The sequence below is a fragment of the Leptidea sinapis genome, chromosome 17 (assembly GCF_905404315.1).
Source record: "Leptidea sinapis chromosome 17, ilLepSina1.1, whole genome shotgun sequence".
In the NCBI taxonomy this organism is placed as follows: domain Eukaryota; kingdom Metazoa; phylum Arthropoda; class Insecta; order Lepidoptera; family Pieridae; genus Leptidea; species Leptidea sinapis.
Genome location: NC_066281.1, coordinates 10,953,155 through 10,972,653, shown reverse-complemented (window position 1 = coordinate 10,972,653; position 19,499 = coordinate 10,953,155). Strand labels below are relative to the sequence as shown.

General features: G+C 35.5%; 1 protein-coding gene across 2 annotated transcripts; it reads right to left on the bottom strand.

Annotated features, from left to right (window-relative positions):
• Positions 1-1,071: 1,071 nt before the first annotated feature.
• LOC126968912 (5'-AMP-activated protein kinase subunit gamma-2-like) lies at positions 1,072-19,114 on the bottom strand. Of its 2 annotated transcripts, none has more exons than XM_050814106.1 (2): positions 18,777-19,114; positions 1,072-3,404 (listed from the first exon to the last, which is right to left on the bottom strand). In XM_050814106.1, exon 2 carries the CDS (start codon positions 3,328-3,330, stop codon positions 1,306-1,308), a length of 2,025 nt encoding a protein of 674 aa, XP_050670063.1. In that variant the 5' UTR covers positions 3,331-3,404; positions 18,777-19,114; the 3' UTR covers positions 1,072-1,305. The 2 variants fall into 2 exon arrangements, with proteins under 2 accessions (XP_050670063.1, XP_050670064.1); XM_050814107.1 differs by lacking the exon at positions 18,777-19,114 and adding an exon at positions 4,830-4,992.
• Positions 19,115-19,499: the final 385 nt, after the last annotated feature.

The following is a 19,499-nucleotide window of genomic DNA, read 5'->3' as shown; positions in this document are numbered from 1 at the left end:
CTAAACAGAACATATAATCAAACGTATAGTACAACCAATTATCTAAGAGAAATTCTTATAAAATCGTAAACATAAAATTTTGCGAGTTATTTAAAAATGGAATATGCTAAAAGTATAGCCAATGTATTTCTTTTTTCTATGAAGGCTTTGAATCATCAACCAATAGAAAGCGTTGAGGTATTTCATTACAATAACATACATGTATAGCCACTCAGCAATAGTTAAGAGAGTAAGGTTGAGAGTTGTTAACGCATTCGCCATATAGCTCTGATCTTGTACCTTCAGATTGCCACTGCTTCCGGCCTCTTTAAAATTATTTAGGCAGTGTCATGTTGACACCGACACGAGATAATGTAAAATACAAAAACACTGACAGAGGGCAATCAAAACTAGTTGTCACGTTTTTTTTCTTAAAAGTACCAAGATGTTTACAGAAACCTTCAAGATGGAAAAAATCGTCGAAACAATGGCACATTATTATATTATACTGTAATGGAAACAAACTGAAAAAAGTCTTGAGTTTTATATAAAAGGCAAACTTTTTACCAACTTATTACTATCTGATATAGTTGATACCAAAACACATATTTTAACCTCTTTTTTTATGGAAAAGGAGGACAAACGAGCGTACGGATCACCTGGTGTTAAGTGATCACCGCCGCTGACATTCTCTTGCAACATCAGAGGAATCACAGGAGCGTTGCCGGCCTTGAAGGAAGGTGTACGCGCTTTTTTTGAAGGTACCCATGTCGTATCATCCCGGAAACACCTCACAAGCAAGTTCATTCCACAACTTTGTAGTAAGTGGAAGAAAGCTCCTTGAAAACCGCACTGTGGAGGACCGCCACACATCCAGATGGTGGGGATGATATCCCAACTTGTGGCGTGTCGTGCGAAGGTGGTATTCGGCGGCAGGAATTAGGTTAAACAGCTCTTCGGAACACTCCCCGTGATAAACGCGGTAGGAGACACACAATGAAGCGTCCCTACGCAACGCCAAGTGATCCAGCCATTCACAGAGCACCGGGTGCACCTCAGCACCTCAAACAATTATAAGAAAAACTACACCAATAAGTTTGCTAAACCATTTATTTTCAGCAACATAATTATAATTATAACAAAACAATAAATAAGTCCCTTGATAAGTATATCTTAGTGCAGCATTTATGATTTAACAAGACTCACAAGCAAAAAGCATGTTAAATGTAACGTAGTAAGGGTATTGTTAAAGTCGTATTCATTTCTTTGGACAGTAGCAAATTTTAACAAGATAAAATTATATTTTGCTCCGCATTAAAATTGAGATTAGGAATTTTCTTCTAAATTACAAGCTAAATCCGTAATATTATTTGAATCACTCTGACTAGATGGTTCTGCTTCTATTTCTAAGCCATTTTCTTTTTTGATATGCCCTTTGGACACAACATCCTCGTTATCTTTTCGATCATCACTCGTTTCAGCTGCTTTTGAATTGGGGTTGTCTTGCGCATTTAGATTTGGAACTTCAATTGATAATGTGTCACTTTCGCACTCCTTAGATGCCTCAGGGAATTTATTATCTTCCAATGGCTTAAAAATCTCTTGAAGTGATGAACCTTTCTTCTCAACTGGGATAATTCTATTTAAATATACTAAAATATCGGACAACGAAACAATACCTATAAGCGTATCATCGTTATTTACAAGTAATAGTCGATGACTCTCCGTTCTTACTATTATTTCTAATGCCTCATACAACGTAATACTGGAAAAACATTTTTGTAATTTTTCATCCCAGTCTTTCTTTTTCGTTCTTACTTCACCTACTTTTAAAGACAAATTTAAATAGAGTTTCTCGCTCACTAGGTTTAATACTTCGTATTTTGCATACACATCTATAAGTTTTCCACTATCATCTAACACAGGCAAAGCTGATATATTTTTTTCTAATAGAATTTGAAAAGCTTCCCTTACTGTAGTTTCATCAGTAATAGAACGAATGTTATCATATGTACCAATTTTCAAATCAACAATTTTTTTCTGGAAAAATGTGAGTTCAGGAAACTCATTTAAATAAACAAACAGAAACCTCAGAATCCTTTTGTGTGATAATATGTATAGAACGTCACCCGATACAGGATCGATAACTAATAATCGATGAACACGATTCTTAATTAAAGAATTAATGGCTTCATGTAACGATTGATCTGGGCCAATACTACACAAAGGTTTTCGCACATTGCGTAATAATTTTCTCCACGTATGAAGTGTATGACTTTCTAACTCATCCATTGATAAATTTTCTGAATCAAGAATTAATAGAATTCTAATAAAGTCCGTAACGGTGATCATGCCAACAAGAGATTTCTTATTTGCATCCCATAATGGTGCTGATCTGATGCCATGGGATACGAGAGTAGGAAACGTTTTACGAACGAAAAATTGAGTATCGAATATTATTACTTTAGCAGATTTAGGTAACATTTCATAACACTTGTGATATTTAAAGAAATTTAATAATAGTCTAGTTTTGTCCCGCCCACCTAAAGAAATTTGAACTATAGACAAATAGGGATCGTACTTTGGTAGTCCACGAATTTCTCTAAATATTTGCTTTGCTTGAATTGGGTCTAAGGCCGCATATGAGTTTTTATGATACGTTGGTGAAGTGGTGTCTAGGGAAGCCCGTCGGATTTGTTTTGTTGACTTCTTTCGAACCAATTCAGATATAGGTTGTTCACTGGTGGATGGCTTACTTCTAAATATATCCATAACTCTAGTAATTGTACTTGGCTTTCTAGATGATACTCCTGTAACGGTGTAGTAATATTTTTTATGAGAATCTTTCGATTCTGCGGAGTTTTCATTCTTAGTTGTTTCCGGAGATTCAAGTGTTTTAGAACCTTTCTGTACATTCTGCATGAGAGACTGATGTTTTTTAGAATCACTTTTTCGTCTTATTCGGAAAATATCAAATATTGAATTTCTAGGTTTCGATGAAGTTCCGTGAAATGTTTCGTATTCTTTTTTTGGGGCACATTCCCTGTCAGAGCTAGAAGGTCTGGAATCGTCAGCTGGCTTTTCTTTAAAAATAGATCTGACATGAGGGCGATGGGACTCTGCACCTCGAGTACCAAAGTGGACTGTATGTATATTACCGTCTGGTACACTGGGGCCTGCCTGTTGATCATCCGGCTTCGTTACAACAAATTTTCTTGTTCCCCTTATCACAGTCTGACTATTTGCTTGTGACTCGGGTTGGCTTGTTTTCTTTTTTTGCTTTTGTTTAGATTTACCACTTTTTCCAGGTGAGTCTGCCATTGCTGTATCGGTTTCGAGTATGGGATCCATATTTAGGAAATTCGGCTATTGAATTAAATATTATTTTTTTAAGAACCATAATACCGAAGATTCTATGGCAATACCTGGAACAAAAACAAAGAACGTTAAAGTATTTTTGAAAAAGTTCTATCTATCTATATATACATGTATCTATGGTAGTTCAAATGGTTGAGTTGTATTTTGCATATTTGCAAATGATGATGATCAGCGTTAATTATGAATGATAAATATTGTTCAAGAAATATCTATAACTCTTCTATATAGAATTAAAAGGTATATAATCTGCAATTGTTTTTGAAATTGAGTCTCTCTTTTTCATAATTCAGTTATTACTGGAATGTTTCTATAGGAATCTAGATACTAGTGAGAGATCACCGCACGAACGGCATTAGAGCCAAATTGAGATCAATTGTATTCCTACTCAATGTTAATCGAATATTACAACTCAACTATGCAGTAAGATATTCTAATATAATAATGATATTAGGAGGCTTTCGTGGTTTTATGATTTATTTTAATTTTAATCATCCGTTCACAAATAAAAGTATAATTATGTATTTCGACCATAGTTTTCTAATTCAATGAACAGGAGGTCGTGTTTTTTTAATTAAAAGTCATAAAAGGCATTTATTTTGTCAAAATTGATTCCTTTAGAATTCTTTTTCATGTCATTTCTAATAACTACTAGATACTACTACCGTTTCCGAAACAAATGGCGCTCTGAGAGAGAATCGCGCAAAAAGAGCGCAAGAAACTTTCCCAGCATTCTTTTTTTGCGCTCTTTTCAATAAAAATATACAATATTGTACAGTAATTTCTATCGCTATAAAATAATCACAATCTAGTCCCAGGCTGTCTGATCATTTAGATATTCAGCAGTGGAGTAAAAGGATTTACGACAGAGCCATTATTTTATAAAACATATAAATTTATTTATAGATAATGCCTGAACAGTGGCTGGGACTTTATTATAGAAGTGTATACAATTACCCTTAAAGCTATTATGTATCTTATGAAGCCTACTAGAATTAGTTACAAGCAATCCCTTAATTCTAGTGTTATAATATAAAATTAAATTAAATTTACGCATGAGATATCACATCCTATACAAGACGCACGATAGTTAAAAATTTATACACAATTGGTAATAAGCATGCTCAAGAACTGCAGGTTATGGTATATAGTTCATCGATACAGCTGATTGTTAGTTAACTGCTAGAACTAATTATCGTTTTATTAAACCGATTAATCTATTATTCAATCTTATAAATTATAATGATTATTATTCCTATACATAACCTTATTAGGTGCACGGTAAATGTAAACAGTAACATAATAATAACATGTTTTGACATAAAATATGTAAATAATAAGCTCAAAATACTGTTTTAAAATTAACTTTGATGATTATTGAGACACTTGTATAAGTGGCTGTTATAATATACTTGTACAACACATAAAATCGATATTTTCTGTTGCCCGTGGACTGTTACGTAAACGTGACCTACCTTTTTTGGCTTTGTATTTCATGTTTTTAACAACTTCGAACACACAATAATATCACAAAATTAAAACCACACGCAAAATACTATTTGGGAAAGTAAAATATTACAAAAAAACATTAATAATGAACATGACGTGATTTTGTCGCCTGTTCCGTAAGTTCGCCATTTTGTTGACATTAGGGGTGCGAGTGATTAGCGACATCTGGTGAAAGTGTTGGGGATTTGAGTGAAATGTTTGGGTTGGGTATAAACGTGTTATAAGCATAGGGGTTCATTGAGGAATCGAAAGATGTCATTTTACAGGAAACACTTACGAAATTACCTTTTTTTATTTGACCTGTAATTGCAATTGTAAATTTATGTACAATAATAATAATGATAGTGAAACTGAAGTGGCAGTGGGCAGGGCACATAGTTCGACGGACAGATGGCACAGCCGGTGGGACAGTAAAGTCCTCGAATGGCGACCACGTACCGGAAGACGCAATATTAGTAGGCCCCCCACAAGATGGACCGACGATCTGGTCAAAATCGCCGGGATACGTTGGATGAGGGCAGCGCAGGACCGATCGTCGTGGAAATCTTCGGGGGAGGCCTTTATCCAGCAGTGGACGTCTTTCGGCTGATGATGATGATGGTGGTGATACAATAATAAACTAGTCACCCGCCCCGACTTTATTCAAGCTGAATTTGATAGTTAAAAATGATTTCAACATTATTGTAATATACCTAGGAATCTCATTTTTTTTTTACTAAACACAGCTCATGTTACTCAGTTATAATTATTAATAATAACCGTATTGTGTTATAAATAAACGCGAGGTAAAGTTATTCCAAATTTAAAACTTCTTCGGCCTTACAAATAAATTTGGTTATATAGAATAAAACAAGAATAATTATGCAAAATGTTAACTATATCGCTGACAACGCTGTCAATACAATGATAATTCTGAAGTTTTCCGAATGTCAAGCAGCCTTGCAAATAAATTCCGAATAAACAAATCATAAACAAAATGTCTAATTGTACACATTTTGCATATTCTTGGTTTGTTATCAGGTTCATGCCAAGTACCTTTGTCACTACAGAATTACATGCCAGGGAAGTTATTTTAAACTTGGAGTTACTTTACACTGCGTCAAGCTGTTTCCAAAAATTAAGACAGAGCTTAAGACTACTAAAAATGAACAAGACACAAACTTTAGCAACCCAAATAAGGCAAAAGAAAATCTATGCGAACCTAAGAAACACCTAGTCGAGGAAATAGTTTATATAATAGCCATAAATACTGTTATATTTAAAAATAAACCAAATATTACATTTGAATCACGGACGAGCAAAAAAAAAGGACTCCGTGTCACCTTACATAACAATGAGGCACCAAAACAAGCCGATTAACGTGTAAATACCCCACGCACACCGCAATAAAATATTTTATTATTTAAAGGAGAAAAAATTGTGTAATAACTGGTATATCCCCTAACCGCACACACACTAGCATAAAGATGCTTTACTTGCTAATATCACGGCGCGGAGTCCTTCTTTTTTACTAGTCCGTGATTTGAATTTGGAATCTGTCATTTTTATATGATTGTTGAAGACTCGGCGTCATAAAGCTTGGTTTACGCAGTCTTGGTTGAAAACGAACGTTTCGGACTTCATCAGAGCTGAAGACTAGCCGTCGTCTAGTCCCGATCTTAATTCGCTAGATTATGATTTATGGTCAGTATAAGAGAGTACGGCTGGCTCTAAACGCCATGATAATTTGGAGTCCCTTAAACAATCCGTACGATTGACAGTGAAGCATTTTCCCATGGAAATAGTGCGTGCTTCTATTGATAACTGGCCTCAACGTTTAAAGGACTGTATTGCAGCCAATTGAGACTACTTCGAATAAGCTTCTTATATTTTACATTGTTTTATATTTATGTATTAAAACACAACAAACACAAAAATTGGGAAAGGTATGCTGAGATGGTTTGGACATGTCGAGAGAATGAATAAAGAAAGATTGACGAAGAAAGTGTATAAGGCCAGTGTGAATGAAAGTGTTGGAAGGGGTAGACCTAGGCGGATGTTTCAAGAACAAATCAGGGACGTCTTGAAAAAAGGCCAGGTCAAGGGTACCCTAAACCGGAGAGCATGTATGAAAGGAATAATGAAAGTACACGAAGCGAAACAAGTATGTAAGGATCGTAGCAAGTGGAAAGAAGTGGTCTCTACCTACCCCTACGGGAAAGAGGCGTGATTTTATGTATGTTTGTATATTTATGTGTTAAACTAACACACTGTAAAAGTAATAAATGTTATTTGCAATAGAATTTTTTTCTTTTGCTTAATGCGAGTTAAATATTATATTATTACAACTTACTCATAATAATTATTATAATAACTTCATACGTTTATAGTCTGTATTACAACGAGGATAAGGTTTTATGTAAATTTACATTTATAAATATTTTGTTGTTATATTTTTTTATTTCGATTAAGAACCTTTTTTTGCTAGCAACGGTCTATTCTAGCGGTTGGCTCCCTGTTCTCCACCTCACTTTTAATTAGTTATTAATTAGATTGTATAAAAAATACGCAGTTATTCCTATACATTTTAGTGCATATCTTTTGAAGTCCCTTGTTTTTTTTTAGTTAATTTTTTTTATTTTTATTTTAAGTTAATCTTAAATAAATGTACTAATAATAATTTGTCTGAATTTGCGTAGATCTACTAAGTTTTGCAATGCACAATTAGCACTATTTACTAGTTACATTAAAAAAAACTGTGCCCTTATTCGAATCATACATCACTTACATCAATTAATTTTATCGCCAACTGCATATTACGAAGTAAACTTCTAAATAACAGCAAGTACGCATGTGCCGAGATGATAACAGCAAACCGTCACTGATATGACGTCATTATTTGCGAGGAGCCGGGAAACGATGACGTAATGAGGTACGGAGTGAGCAGACGCGATCAATAACTCTATGCTTTAAATACTCTTGTTACCCAGTGACGCTTGAGGTTCTCAGATGCGTATAAATGACCTTTGTACGGTTCGACGGGACACGAGCTTACTTCACATAGAGGTCATGGGTTCACTAATGAATTAACACCTTATTGACATTATAATGGGATAAGCGACCCGTAACAGTTCCATTCTGAAGTTGATAACGACATATTAAAAAGAAATAGGAAAAAAGCATCAAATAATAAAAATAGTTTTAATTTTAGCAAGAAGTTTGGCCATAAATACTGTTAGAATCCTACTAATATTATAAATGTGAAAGCTTGTATGTCTATACATCCAGACCGTTTGTACCTCTTTAACGCAAAAACTACTGAATGGATTTTGATGAAACTTTATAATAATATAGCTTACACACTAGAATAACTCAAAGGCTTTATAAAATTATAGTGTGAATTATCCAAAATATAAAATAAGTGTGAAGTAAGTAGAAATGAAATCTGCAAATTATATGGCAATACAACGTTTGCCGGGTCAGCTAGTTAAAAATAAACAAAATATTACTTTTGAATTTGGAATCTGTCATTTTTATAAGTTTGTTCATTGCAAAAACAAACACTACGTTCAGTTTATTGAGTTTTCTCATTTTGGCGTCAATACATTGTACAATATTTTGCGATATTAAAATGGAGTGGGGTGATAAAGAGAACCGATTCGCTGTGATTTCATCACACAAAGTAGGGCCAAATGCAATTTTTAAAACTCTCCATACGCTTGGTATTTGTAAAATGTGAGTGTACCGGGATATTAATAGATACAATGAGACCTCCTCTGTAACAGAAAAAGATCTGGCCGTCCACGTAGTGTTCGCACGAAAAAGGTGGTCAAAGCAGTTAAGGGAGAGAATTCGAAGAAATCCTGTCCTGAGGTGGGAGATGAAGATAGCACCTAGAACCATATCGCGTATTTTATGAGATGACTAAGCACTTACAGCCTATAAGAGACGTACTCGTCATTTCTTAACTGATAATTTAAAAAGTATAGGGTGGTAAAATAGAAACAACTACTGAAGCGGCACGCAAAGGGAGGAGGGTACAAATTCAAATATTTTTATTTAAATTAGGATTCAAAATCACTTATTGAACGTCAAAAACTACCACGCATTCAAAAAAGAGTGAAACTCAGCGGGCGTTCTTTTTAAAAAAAAAAAAAAAAAAAAAAAAAAAAAAGAAAAAGAAAAAGATATTGATTACGGATGAGAAATTTTTTACAATTGAGCAACATTTTAACAAACAAAATGACCGTATTTATGCTCAAAGCTCTAAGGAAGCTTCCAAATTAGTCGAGAGAGTGCAACTTGGGCACTATCTGACTTCAGTGATGGTTTGGTGGGGGTATTAGCTATGAAGGAGTGACAGAGCCGTACATTAGTGAAAAAGGTATCAAAACATCGGCACAAGTGTAACAAGATACTATCTTCTTGAGAAGGTAGTGACACCCCTTAACAACACCATGTTCAATAAACAAGAATGGTCCGGCCAGCAAGACTCGGCGCCGGGTCATAAAGCTCGGTCTACACGATCATGGTTGGAAACCAACGTTTCGGACTTCATCAGAGCTGAAGACAGGCCGTCGTCTAGTCCATATTATGATTTATGGTCAGTTTTAGAGAGTACGGCTTGCCATAAACGCCATGATAATTTGGAGTTCCTAAAACAATCCGTACGATTGGCAGTGAAGAATTTTCCCATGGACTTACACATGGACATGAGTGCGTGCTTCTTTTAATAACTGGCCTCAACGTTTAAAGGACTGTATTGCAGCCAATACACAACATACAAACAGCTGAAGTGGGCGACGGGCATATGATGAGAGAAAAGCAAGAAAAATTGACAAAACTTACCACAGAATGGTACCCTTTAGACCGAAAGAGACTTCGAGGAAGACAGGCTAAGAGATGGTAGGATGACGTTAAGAAAATAGCGGGTTCAACATGGACTCGCACTGCAAAAATGAGAAAAGACTGGAGAGTTTTAGAGGAGGCCTTTGTCGGAAGACAAGTTGTAACCGAACTACCGTTTGCCGATAATCAATAGATATTAGTAGTCAAAATGTGTTTTTTTATATAGTAGTCATAAGTAAATTAATTTTAGGCACACGAAACTACTCTGTGTAAAACTTGTTAACATCAATAAAGGCTTTTTATTTTATTATTGCAGCCAATGGACACACTTATTTGTTTCAATATTTATGGCAAGACTAGGTAAGTTTCAAATGTTAACTGTTAATGTATACAAATTGATAATTGAAATGCTATTTGACGTATTTTTTACAGTCTTTAAAAATGATCAGCGATGTTTAACATCGCTTGTACCAAATTTACGCGCCAAGTCTTTGGAGGTCAAGTTGATTTACGCCATATTGTTCAATTATAGTTAGACTGCAAACGCCAATTTTAAATGCTATATTTCAGAACTACTTCTGTATTTAAGCAAATCTTCTTATATATGCATGTATTCGGTCTTCTACAGGGTTCGCCAACATATCTTTACAAAATGTCTTCCCACTAGCCCATCAGTTTTTTCTAACCCACCATCTTATTATAAATAAATAAATAAATAAAATAAGCCTTTATTGCTGTTCACAAATATTATAAATGATACTTCACTAAATATAAACTTAAATCTAAATTATATGTTATTTTAAACAGCTTGTCTTTCGACAAAGGCCTCTTCTAAAGCTTTCCAAGCCTCTCTGTCTTTCGCTATTTGGATCCATTTAGGCCCAGCTACTCTTTTTACTTCATCTTCCCAGCGTTTAGTAGTTTAGTTTCTACAATAAAATAAATAAATAAACTATAATAATTATAAATATAACACTAAAATCTTAGTATAACATTAAACCAAATAACTAGTTTAACTAGTTTTTTTAGCGGAATTAACACTTAACGTAACTCTTAAAATTTAGATAATTATCTATTTCCGCTAAATAACGTCTAATTCCATAACATTTCTGGGAATCTTGCTATAATAATAATAATATTGACACACTCTAACACAAATTATCTTGCCCCAAACTAGGCATAGCCTGTACTATGGGTACAATAGGCAATATTTTTAATACAGTATACTTACTTAAACATACATAAGTACAAATAAACATCCATGACTCGAAACAAACATCTATATTCATCATATAAATGGTTGCACCTACCGGGATTCGAACCCGGGACCTCTAACTTAGTAGTCGGGGTCACTAGGCATAAAAGGCATTTATTTTCTCAAATTGATTCCATTAGAATTCTTTTGGATGTCATTTCTAGTAGATACTACTACCGCTTCGGAAACAAATGGCGCTCTGAGAGAGAAGAAGGGGCGCAAGAAACTCTCCCAGCATTCTTTTTTTGCGCTCTTTTCAATAAAAATATACAATATTGTACAGTCATTTCTATCGCTATAAAATAATCATAATCTAGTCCCAGGCTGTCCGATCATTTAGATATTCAGCAGTGGAGTAATAGGATTTACGACAGAGCCATTTTTTTATAAAACATTTAAATTTACTTATAGATAATGCCTGACCAATGGCTGGGACTTTATTATAGAAGTGTATACATTAACCTTAAAGCTATTATGTATCTTATGAAGCCTACTAGAATTAGTTACAAGCAATCCCTTATTTCTAGTGTTATAATAATGAAAATCACTATTAAGAGCAAAAAGGTGACGATTTTTGTGAACGTATATTAAATTTACTAACCATTCGAATAAGAAGTAACTCGATTTTTAGCGGAATTAACAATTAATATAACTCATAACATATAGATCACCGTTTCCCATTTGCCGGGTCGCGACCCAGTACCGAGCTATCAAAATGAAATACCGCGTCTTAATACTTGTTTTAAAAATATTATTATCTACAATCGATCGACGCATTGTAAATATTCGTAAGGTTTATATAAATAGGTAAATAAAAAGCAGTGAGCTTACCGCTTCATACTATTTATAACCTTTTTACTATTAATAAATGTCTATTTGTTTTTTCTTCTTTTCAAATTCGTATCTTGATTTCATAATTTTTGCTTTATTCTATATTATTATTTCTTGGTGTCACCAAAGCAAAGACTGTGTATGTTGTACATTCAACTCATTATTTGTAAATATTTGATATATTTTAAGTGTATTAGAATGTATTAACTACCGGTTGTCCTGTAAATAAATAATTTTACCTAACGGAACCAGTGGGAGGCTCCTTTGCACAAGATACCACAGATTGTAATAATTTAAAAGCTTCTTAAAAACAGAGAAATGGTCGGTTAACCTCGCAAATAAAGGATAATACGCTTCTCGATATAAGTAGGGTTTACACATAATACCGGCCTCGACATACAGCTTATAAAACAAGTTCAATTAAAAACAAAACTATTGAGGTCAATATCTTCGATCTCATCGAATTAATCAATTTAGTTGAAGTACTTAATATTGTATTGAACTTAATACACGAATGATTAAAGAAATCTCATGTAATTCTACGATAGGAAGATAATATAGTGGTGGCAGGACGATCCTGTTGCCGGAGACTCGGTTTCAGATTCTTAAAAGTTATTGTGTGTATATATATGTATGTATATATACATATTTATTTATTTATAATCGCTTATTAAATGTTCACAGAATACCTTTATTTATTTATGGTGTATGTGGATGATGCAGCTACTGTACTCAATAACTTTTGTATTAATTTACATTTACTTTTCCACTTACTCGTGTGAGACATTGACTATTTGACGTTTGAGTGTGTTTGTTGCATCATTTTACATTTTACATATTAACTACTTACCTACCTTACCTACAAAGGTAAGTTAGTACCTAACTGCGTGCGTGCAAAAAAATTTTTCGCGCCATTTTCGATAACGATCGCAAAGATAGCGGAAAATATTAACAAAATTTTATTTATAATATTATGATAATATTACATTTCGGTTTCAACAAAAGCAAAAAATATTTTATCTTATCTCAAAGTATAAGTGCTATCTATGAAGCAGGGGATTACTGAGTGAGTGTCGTGATTCTAAAATGAGCAATTTTCTGCAATACATTTATCTGATCAAAGATGGTGATCGTCCATATTGTTATGACAGGAGATTTGAGATCCTTTTCACTTAGATATTTTTTACTTCAGACTATGGCAGCTATGAAAATGTCGACAAAAATTTGCGTGTACAGTTAACCTCTATTTTGAGCAATGCACGCACACTAACACAAAGTGTCACACAAATCGCGAGTGTAAGACGTAGCTTGTCACGCACACAGTTTATCGGGTGTCAAACAGCAAGACACTCTATCAACACGTACGAGGGCGGCACTGAAAATTTCGGGAATCAAGTAAGTGACACAACATTACTATTTCAAAATGTATTTATTGCTTTTCGAAGTATTCTCCGCGAAATTTGACACATATTTTCATACGATGGAACCAATCATTGAAACAACCATTGCATTCGGAAGTTCATTCCATCAAAATGGCCGTTTTGTAGGCGTCCACAGCTTCTTCAGGTGATGAAAATCTCTGACCACGCAATTTATTCTTTATTTTAGGGAAAGTATATAAATTATTAGGGCTTACGTCGGGGCTGTGCGGCGGATGGTCTAATAATTCTATGTTTTCTTGCTCTAAAAACTCTTTTGTTCTGTGCGCGGTGTGAGAATGGAGGATGATGCGGCGGTTGCAGTTCTCTTAAAGGAGTTCAGAAACGACCTGTGGCAAACAAATGCTAGCATACCATTCTGCATTAACCCCTTTTGTCCCTCAAGAGGAATAGTCGCAACATGGCCGGTTTTGGAGACAAACGTCGCCACAATTTTTTTTGCAACACTCCGTGAACAAACAATTTTTATTGGATTTAACTCATTTTCGAACACCAAAACTTGTGACTGGTTTTTTGTTTCGGGTTCGTACGCGTATATCCAGGATTCATCACCTGATACGATGTTGTATACAGCATTTGAGGATCCTGCGTGGAATCTTTCGAGAGTTCTGACGCACCAAGTAACGCGAGCCGCTTTTTGCTCTTCACAGAGCAAATGCGGTATCCATCGTGAAAACAACTTTTTTACACGTATTTGTTCATGCAAGACTATATGTATTTGACTCATGCCAATGTCTAAAGTTGCCTGAATTTCGCGGTATGTCACATGTCGATCTTCCTGAATCAGCTTACGCACAGCATCAACGTTTTCTTTGGTGACTGCAGTTTTTGGACGACCTTGACGGGGATCATCACTGAGCTTGACACGTCCACGTTGAAATTCAGCAAACCAGCGATAAATTGTGGTTTTGGATGGGACTTCATCACCAAATGCAGAAATCATCCGGTCAACACACTGTTTTTGTGTTAAACCACTCCGAAAGTCATAATAATTCATCGCTGTAGAATTTTTACGAGTCAATTCCTTTTACTCAACGACTAAACAAGTTTGAAAAGAACTTGTGACAAGACTGAGAATCTTTTTTTAAATAAATAAATGGTATTCGATTTTTAAAACCAATGAGATTTCAAATAAAAAGATTTTAATATGACAGGAACAGTGGAAATATTCCATTCCCGATACTTTTAGTGCAGCCCTCGTATTATAAGCCTTTTCAGAATTATGACAACAAATTTAAGATTGACACTGCATGTTGAAGTGATAATCATTCAAATTCAAATATTTGTATTCAAAATAGGATGTGACATATTGAAAGTCAAAAACTACCAGCCATTCCAAAACGAATGCCTCAGACCTGAGAAGAATGGGCGCAACATACTCTGCGGGCTATTTTTCATCAAAAAATATGTTAACAAAGTAATATTGCACAATTAAACATATTATTTAATTGCCTAAGAACGGTCGCTCCATTCCCAATCTGTGGTATCATTAAGAAAGTCATTTATCTCATAGTAACCTTTACCACACAAACGTTTTTAACAATTTTTTTGAATACCGTAATACTTTTGTTTTGAACATTTTATGGGATCTTGTTGTAAAACCATATACATCTTTAATTTCAGTTTAACGGGTTCCGTAGCTATTGAATACTGGGCTAAAGAGACTGATACTAATACTGACTAAACATCTTGAGGTTCAAACCGACGAACGTTGTTGCGATGCAGATCAGAACTTTGAGATGTTTTTTTTATGGAATAGCAGGACAAACGAGCGAACGGGTCACCTGTTTTTTAAGTGATCACCGCCGCCCACATTCTCTTGCAACACCAGAGGAATCACAAGAGCGTTGCCGGCCTTTAAGGAAGGTGTACGCGCTTTTTTGAAGGTACACATGTCGTATCGTCCCGGAAACACCGCACAAGGAAGCTCATTCCACAGCTTTGTAGTACGTGAAAGAAAGCTCCTTGAAAACCGCACTGTGGAGTACCGCCACACATCCAGATGGTGGGTATGATATCCTAACTTGTGGCGTGTCTTGCGAAGGTGGAATTCATCGGCAGGAATCAGGTTAAACAGCTCTTCGGAACACTCCCCGTGATAAATGCGGTAGAAGACACACAATGAAGCGACGTCTCTACCCAACGCCAAGTGATCCAGCCGTTCACAGAGCACTGGGTCCCCGACAATTTGAGCTGCTCTGCGTTGCACGCGGTCAAATGGATCGAGCTGATACTGGGGTGCGCCAGACCAGAGATGACAGCAATACTCCATATGTGGCCGGACCAGCGCTAGAATGTAGGCCGGCTTGAAGTATTGCCGTGCTCTATTGATGTTCAAGAATCCTAACGGTATTGTAATGGGCTGGGCGTATCCCTAACCATCAGATGAAGGCTCGTCACTAAATACCCATTAGCTTGTGCACCACACTGTGTCTTTTTTTGTTCATCAAGTGCTTGTCTTAGCGCAGTCAACAGCTAACGTGAGATTTTTTTTTATTATGACAATAAGGGATAAGACGAGCAGGACGTTCAGCTGAAGGTAATTGATACACCCTGCCCATTACAATGTAGTGCCGCTCAGGATTCTTGAAAAACCCAAAAATTCTGAGCGGCACTACAATTGCGCTTGTCTCCTTGAGACATAAGATGTTAAGTCTTATTTGCCCAGTAATTTCACTAGCTACGGCGCCCTTCAGACCGAAACACAATAATGCTTATACATTACTGCTTTACGGCAGAAATAGGTGCCGTTGTGGTACCCATAATCTAGCCGGAATCCTATGCAAAGGAGCCTCACACTGGTAAGAGCCCTTAATCGCCTCTTCCGACACCCATAGCCTGGGACTTTTCGTTTTATGCCCCGGGGAAACGCAGGGCAAACCTTAACGCATGGGCGATGACGGTGGACTTTTGAGCTACCAGGCGTTCAGCAACCCGACGGAACTAAATGACTATAAGAAAAGCGTTGCGTTCGTTATGAAAGGGCCAAGTTAAATAGAAAGACGAAGACGCAACTTGAAGATGAAAAGGCACTCTGCCATGGGTAAATGAATAATAAATGGTAACATTTTTAATAGTTTAAAGATATAGTTACTTTTAATATATAAGTGGTTCATAAGACGTTATTCGACTATGATTCATTTTTTAAAGAAACTACGGTAATAAGGTATTGTTAGTCATGACAATCACAGCAGAGAAAAATGACCTCGGTTTAGTACTGAATTTTTCCATTTACCTGACAGACCATTGCTTGCCAGTTACACATTATGGAAACATTTAATTTATAATAATAATAATATTGACACACTTTACACAAATTATCTTGCCCCAAGTTAAGCATATATAGCCTGTGTTATGGGTTACAAAACAATGATATATTTAATACAATATACTTACTTAAACATACATAAATTCATATAACATACATATAAACATACATAAATACATTTAAACATCCATGACTCGGAAACAAACATCCATATTCATCATATAAATGCTTGCACCTACCGGGATTCGAACCCGGGACCTCTAGCTTAGTAGGTAGGATCGCTAACCACTCAGCTATAGAGGTCGTCAAATATATCGTAAGTAGCAAGATAAAGGCCACCCCAAAGATTGCCATGACAATCGGTCCTGCGCTGGATTAAAACTTAGTATTCCTTAGGACGAATTTGGATGTAAAAAATATTGTAGTTGATAGAGCTTTAGTCCACGACTACAATGATACCACTCTTATTACACTCGCCGGCGGCTACCGCGGCACGCTACGCTCGGCTCGTGCGTTGTTTTAACTGTTCTAACATAACCTAACCTAACCAATTTTAATGAATTGTATATGATAGAGCTTTGGTCCACGATTATAGTGCTACCACTCTTATTACAACGTAATACACAGTTTTCAAGAAAATACATTTCATTTCACTGTTTTTCATACAATTTATGGCTGTATGGGCTTAAACCCTTTGCCTGTCCAAATATTTTACGAAGAAACCAAAATCATTTCATGACAGTTTCTAGCCTCCCGCCGCGATGTCAGTAGTGTTTATTTACGTGATTTATCTGTTTTAGGTTAGAATTTCATTCGTTATTTTCTTGAAAACGGTGCATTACCTTGTAATAAGAGTGGTATCATTGTAATCGTGGACTAAAGCTCTATCAACTACAATATTTTTTACCTCCTAATTCGTGCTAAGAGATACTAAGTCCAACCCCTGCGCTGCCCTCAACCAACCTATTCTGGCGATCTTGACCAGAACGTCGGTCCATCATGTGGGGGGCCTAACAACTACGTCTTCGAGTACGTGGTCGCCGTTTGAAGACTTTACTGCTCCAACGGCCATGTGTTCGTCGAGCTATGTGGCCCGCTCACAGCCATTTCAGTTTTGCAACCAACTGCGCTATGTCGGAGAATTTGGTTCTGCTACGGATCTTCATTCTCCTCATTTCTGATTCGATCTCCCCATTGCCTTCTGAGCGACCATGAGTATGTCATCACTGGCAACACACACTGATTAAAAATCTTCGTCTTCGGACACTGTGGTATTTAGGACGAAATGATTTTACTACTATGTAGGTATTTATTACATTATTTTTCGTTTTCAGCTACTTTGTAATGTAGGTATGTAAACTTTCACTAGGTATGCCAAAACGTATTCAGCTGTATCTGACAACATTCCATTAAAGGGGTGTTAATTTTTACGCTATATAGACGTCAGATAATCGATTTCAAAGCCAAAAGTCAGTCAGGCAGACAGACACGCGATCTTGTATTTTTTTTTCGACGATTGAGGCATGGAGTTCGAAAAATTTAGCGAGAGTAGAGTTTTTTTATGGTATTACATTCTATGTCATGAAGTATGTTATTGCACTAGTCAATTAAATAATAAAAACTATAATAATATGAAAAAACCACCCTTACCACAATTTCCGTGCAAGTCAACTACCTACCTACCTATTAAAAAGTTACATAGTTTGAATGGGACAAAAGTATTACCCACCTAAGTACACACATAATTAAAAAATAAAATATTATATTGTAGCATAAAGGCTAGATTTCTTATTACCTTACACATAGGTATGATGATAAAATATGTAGGTATCTCACAACGCATATTTTTATCGATAATTAAATCGAAAAAACCTAATAAAATTAATTTATCATAAAATACAAAAACGAATTAAGTAGGTACTAAATATAGATACTATATATCTACCAATTATATAACTATATCTCTATTTAACACGAAATCGCCCATTTCATACTAGCCTAAATTTGTTCACTGGTTAAAATAAATAAATTTAAGCAATACATGTATTTGGTTAGTGAAAACTACGTTTCATTCTATAAATATACAGAGTGAAGGTTAAGAAAATAGATGTTTCAAAGTTACTTATCGTTGCCTAATTCATTAATCATAAGTATTATACAAAAATTACAAACACTAAACAGATCAAGAAACATAATCATTCAATGTTGATAACAAGTTACACAGCTATATTTTAAACATAACCTCAAAAACTGACAGACTACTTTGTACAATTTTAATGAAACAATAACTTACAGGAGATCAAAACATCGAATCCCTTGAACTGTTTCTAAGTTGTGTCTTTGTGAACTTCACTGGAACACATAAGGAGTCCAATTTAGGCCATTTGCAATGTTATAGTTGCTAAAAAGTTCACGATTTTATATTATTTCACTAGATGTTCGCTCGTCGGTAAAATATAACACTGTAACACACTGTTTAGTAACAAGGGCCACCGTGATCAATTAGTACAATTCACAATAGCACACATTATTCAGAAACATGAGCTGACGGCATCTAAAGATGTTAGTAGTAGCGTTCGCGATGGTTGTAATGCCCTCGCGGGGCGCGGGCGGCGGGCAACGCCAACAAACAACGCTGCGTTCGCGCTTCAATATGACTACACGCACACAAGCGTATGTTATGTCAGTATACTACACCAGCATGATTCGAAATGGAAACACATGACGCGCGAGTATTTTGACGGCTTCTACACAACACTGATAAAATATAATAATCTCTTATCAGTGCAATGGGCCTTGTATTTGCATTAAAAATTATGTCAATGTAAATCTGAATAAATAATTTGCCCATTAATATTCTAGTTATTGCTGCCTAACGGCTAAGGACTAAGGTCTTTGCTATGCCTAAGTACCTATAAAATGTTACGAGTGATATATCTACAGAAAAATGCGATAAATAGAATATAAATAATTTAGGTTTACATCACCCCTTGGCTATATTTTGCATATCCTACAT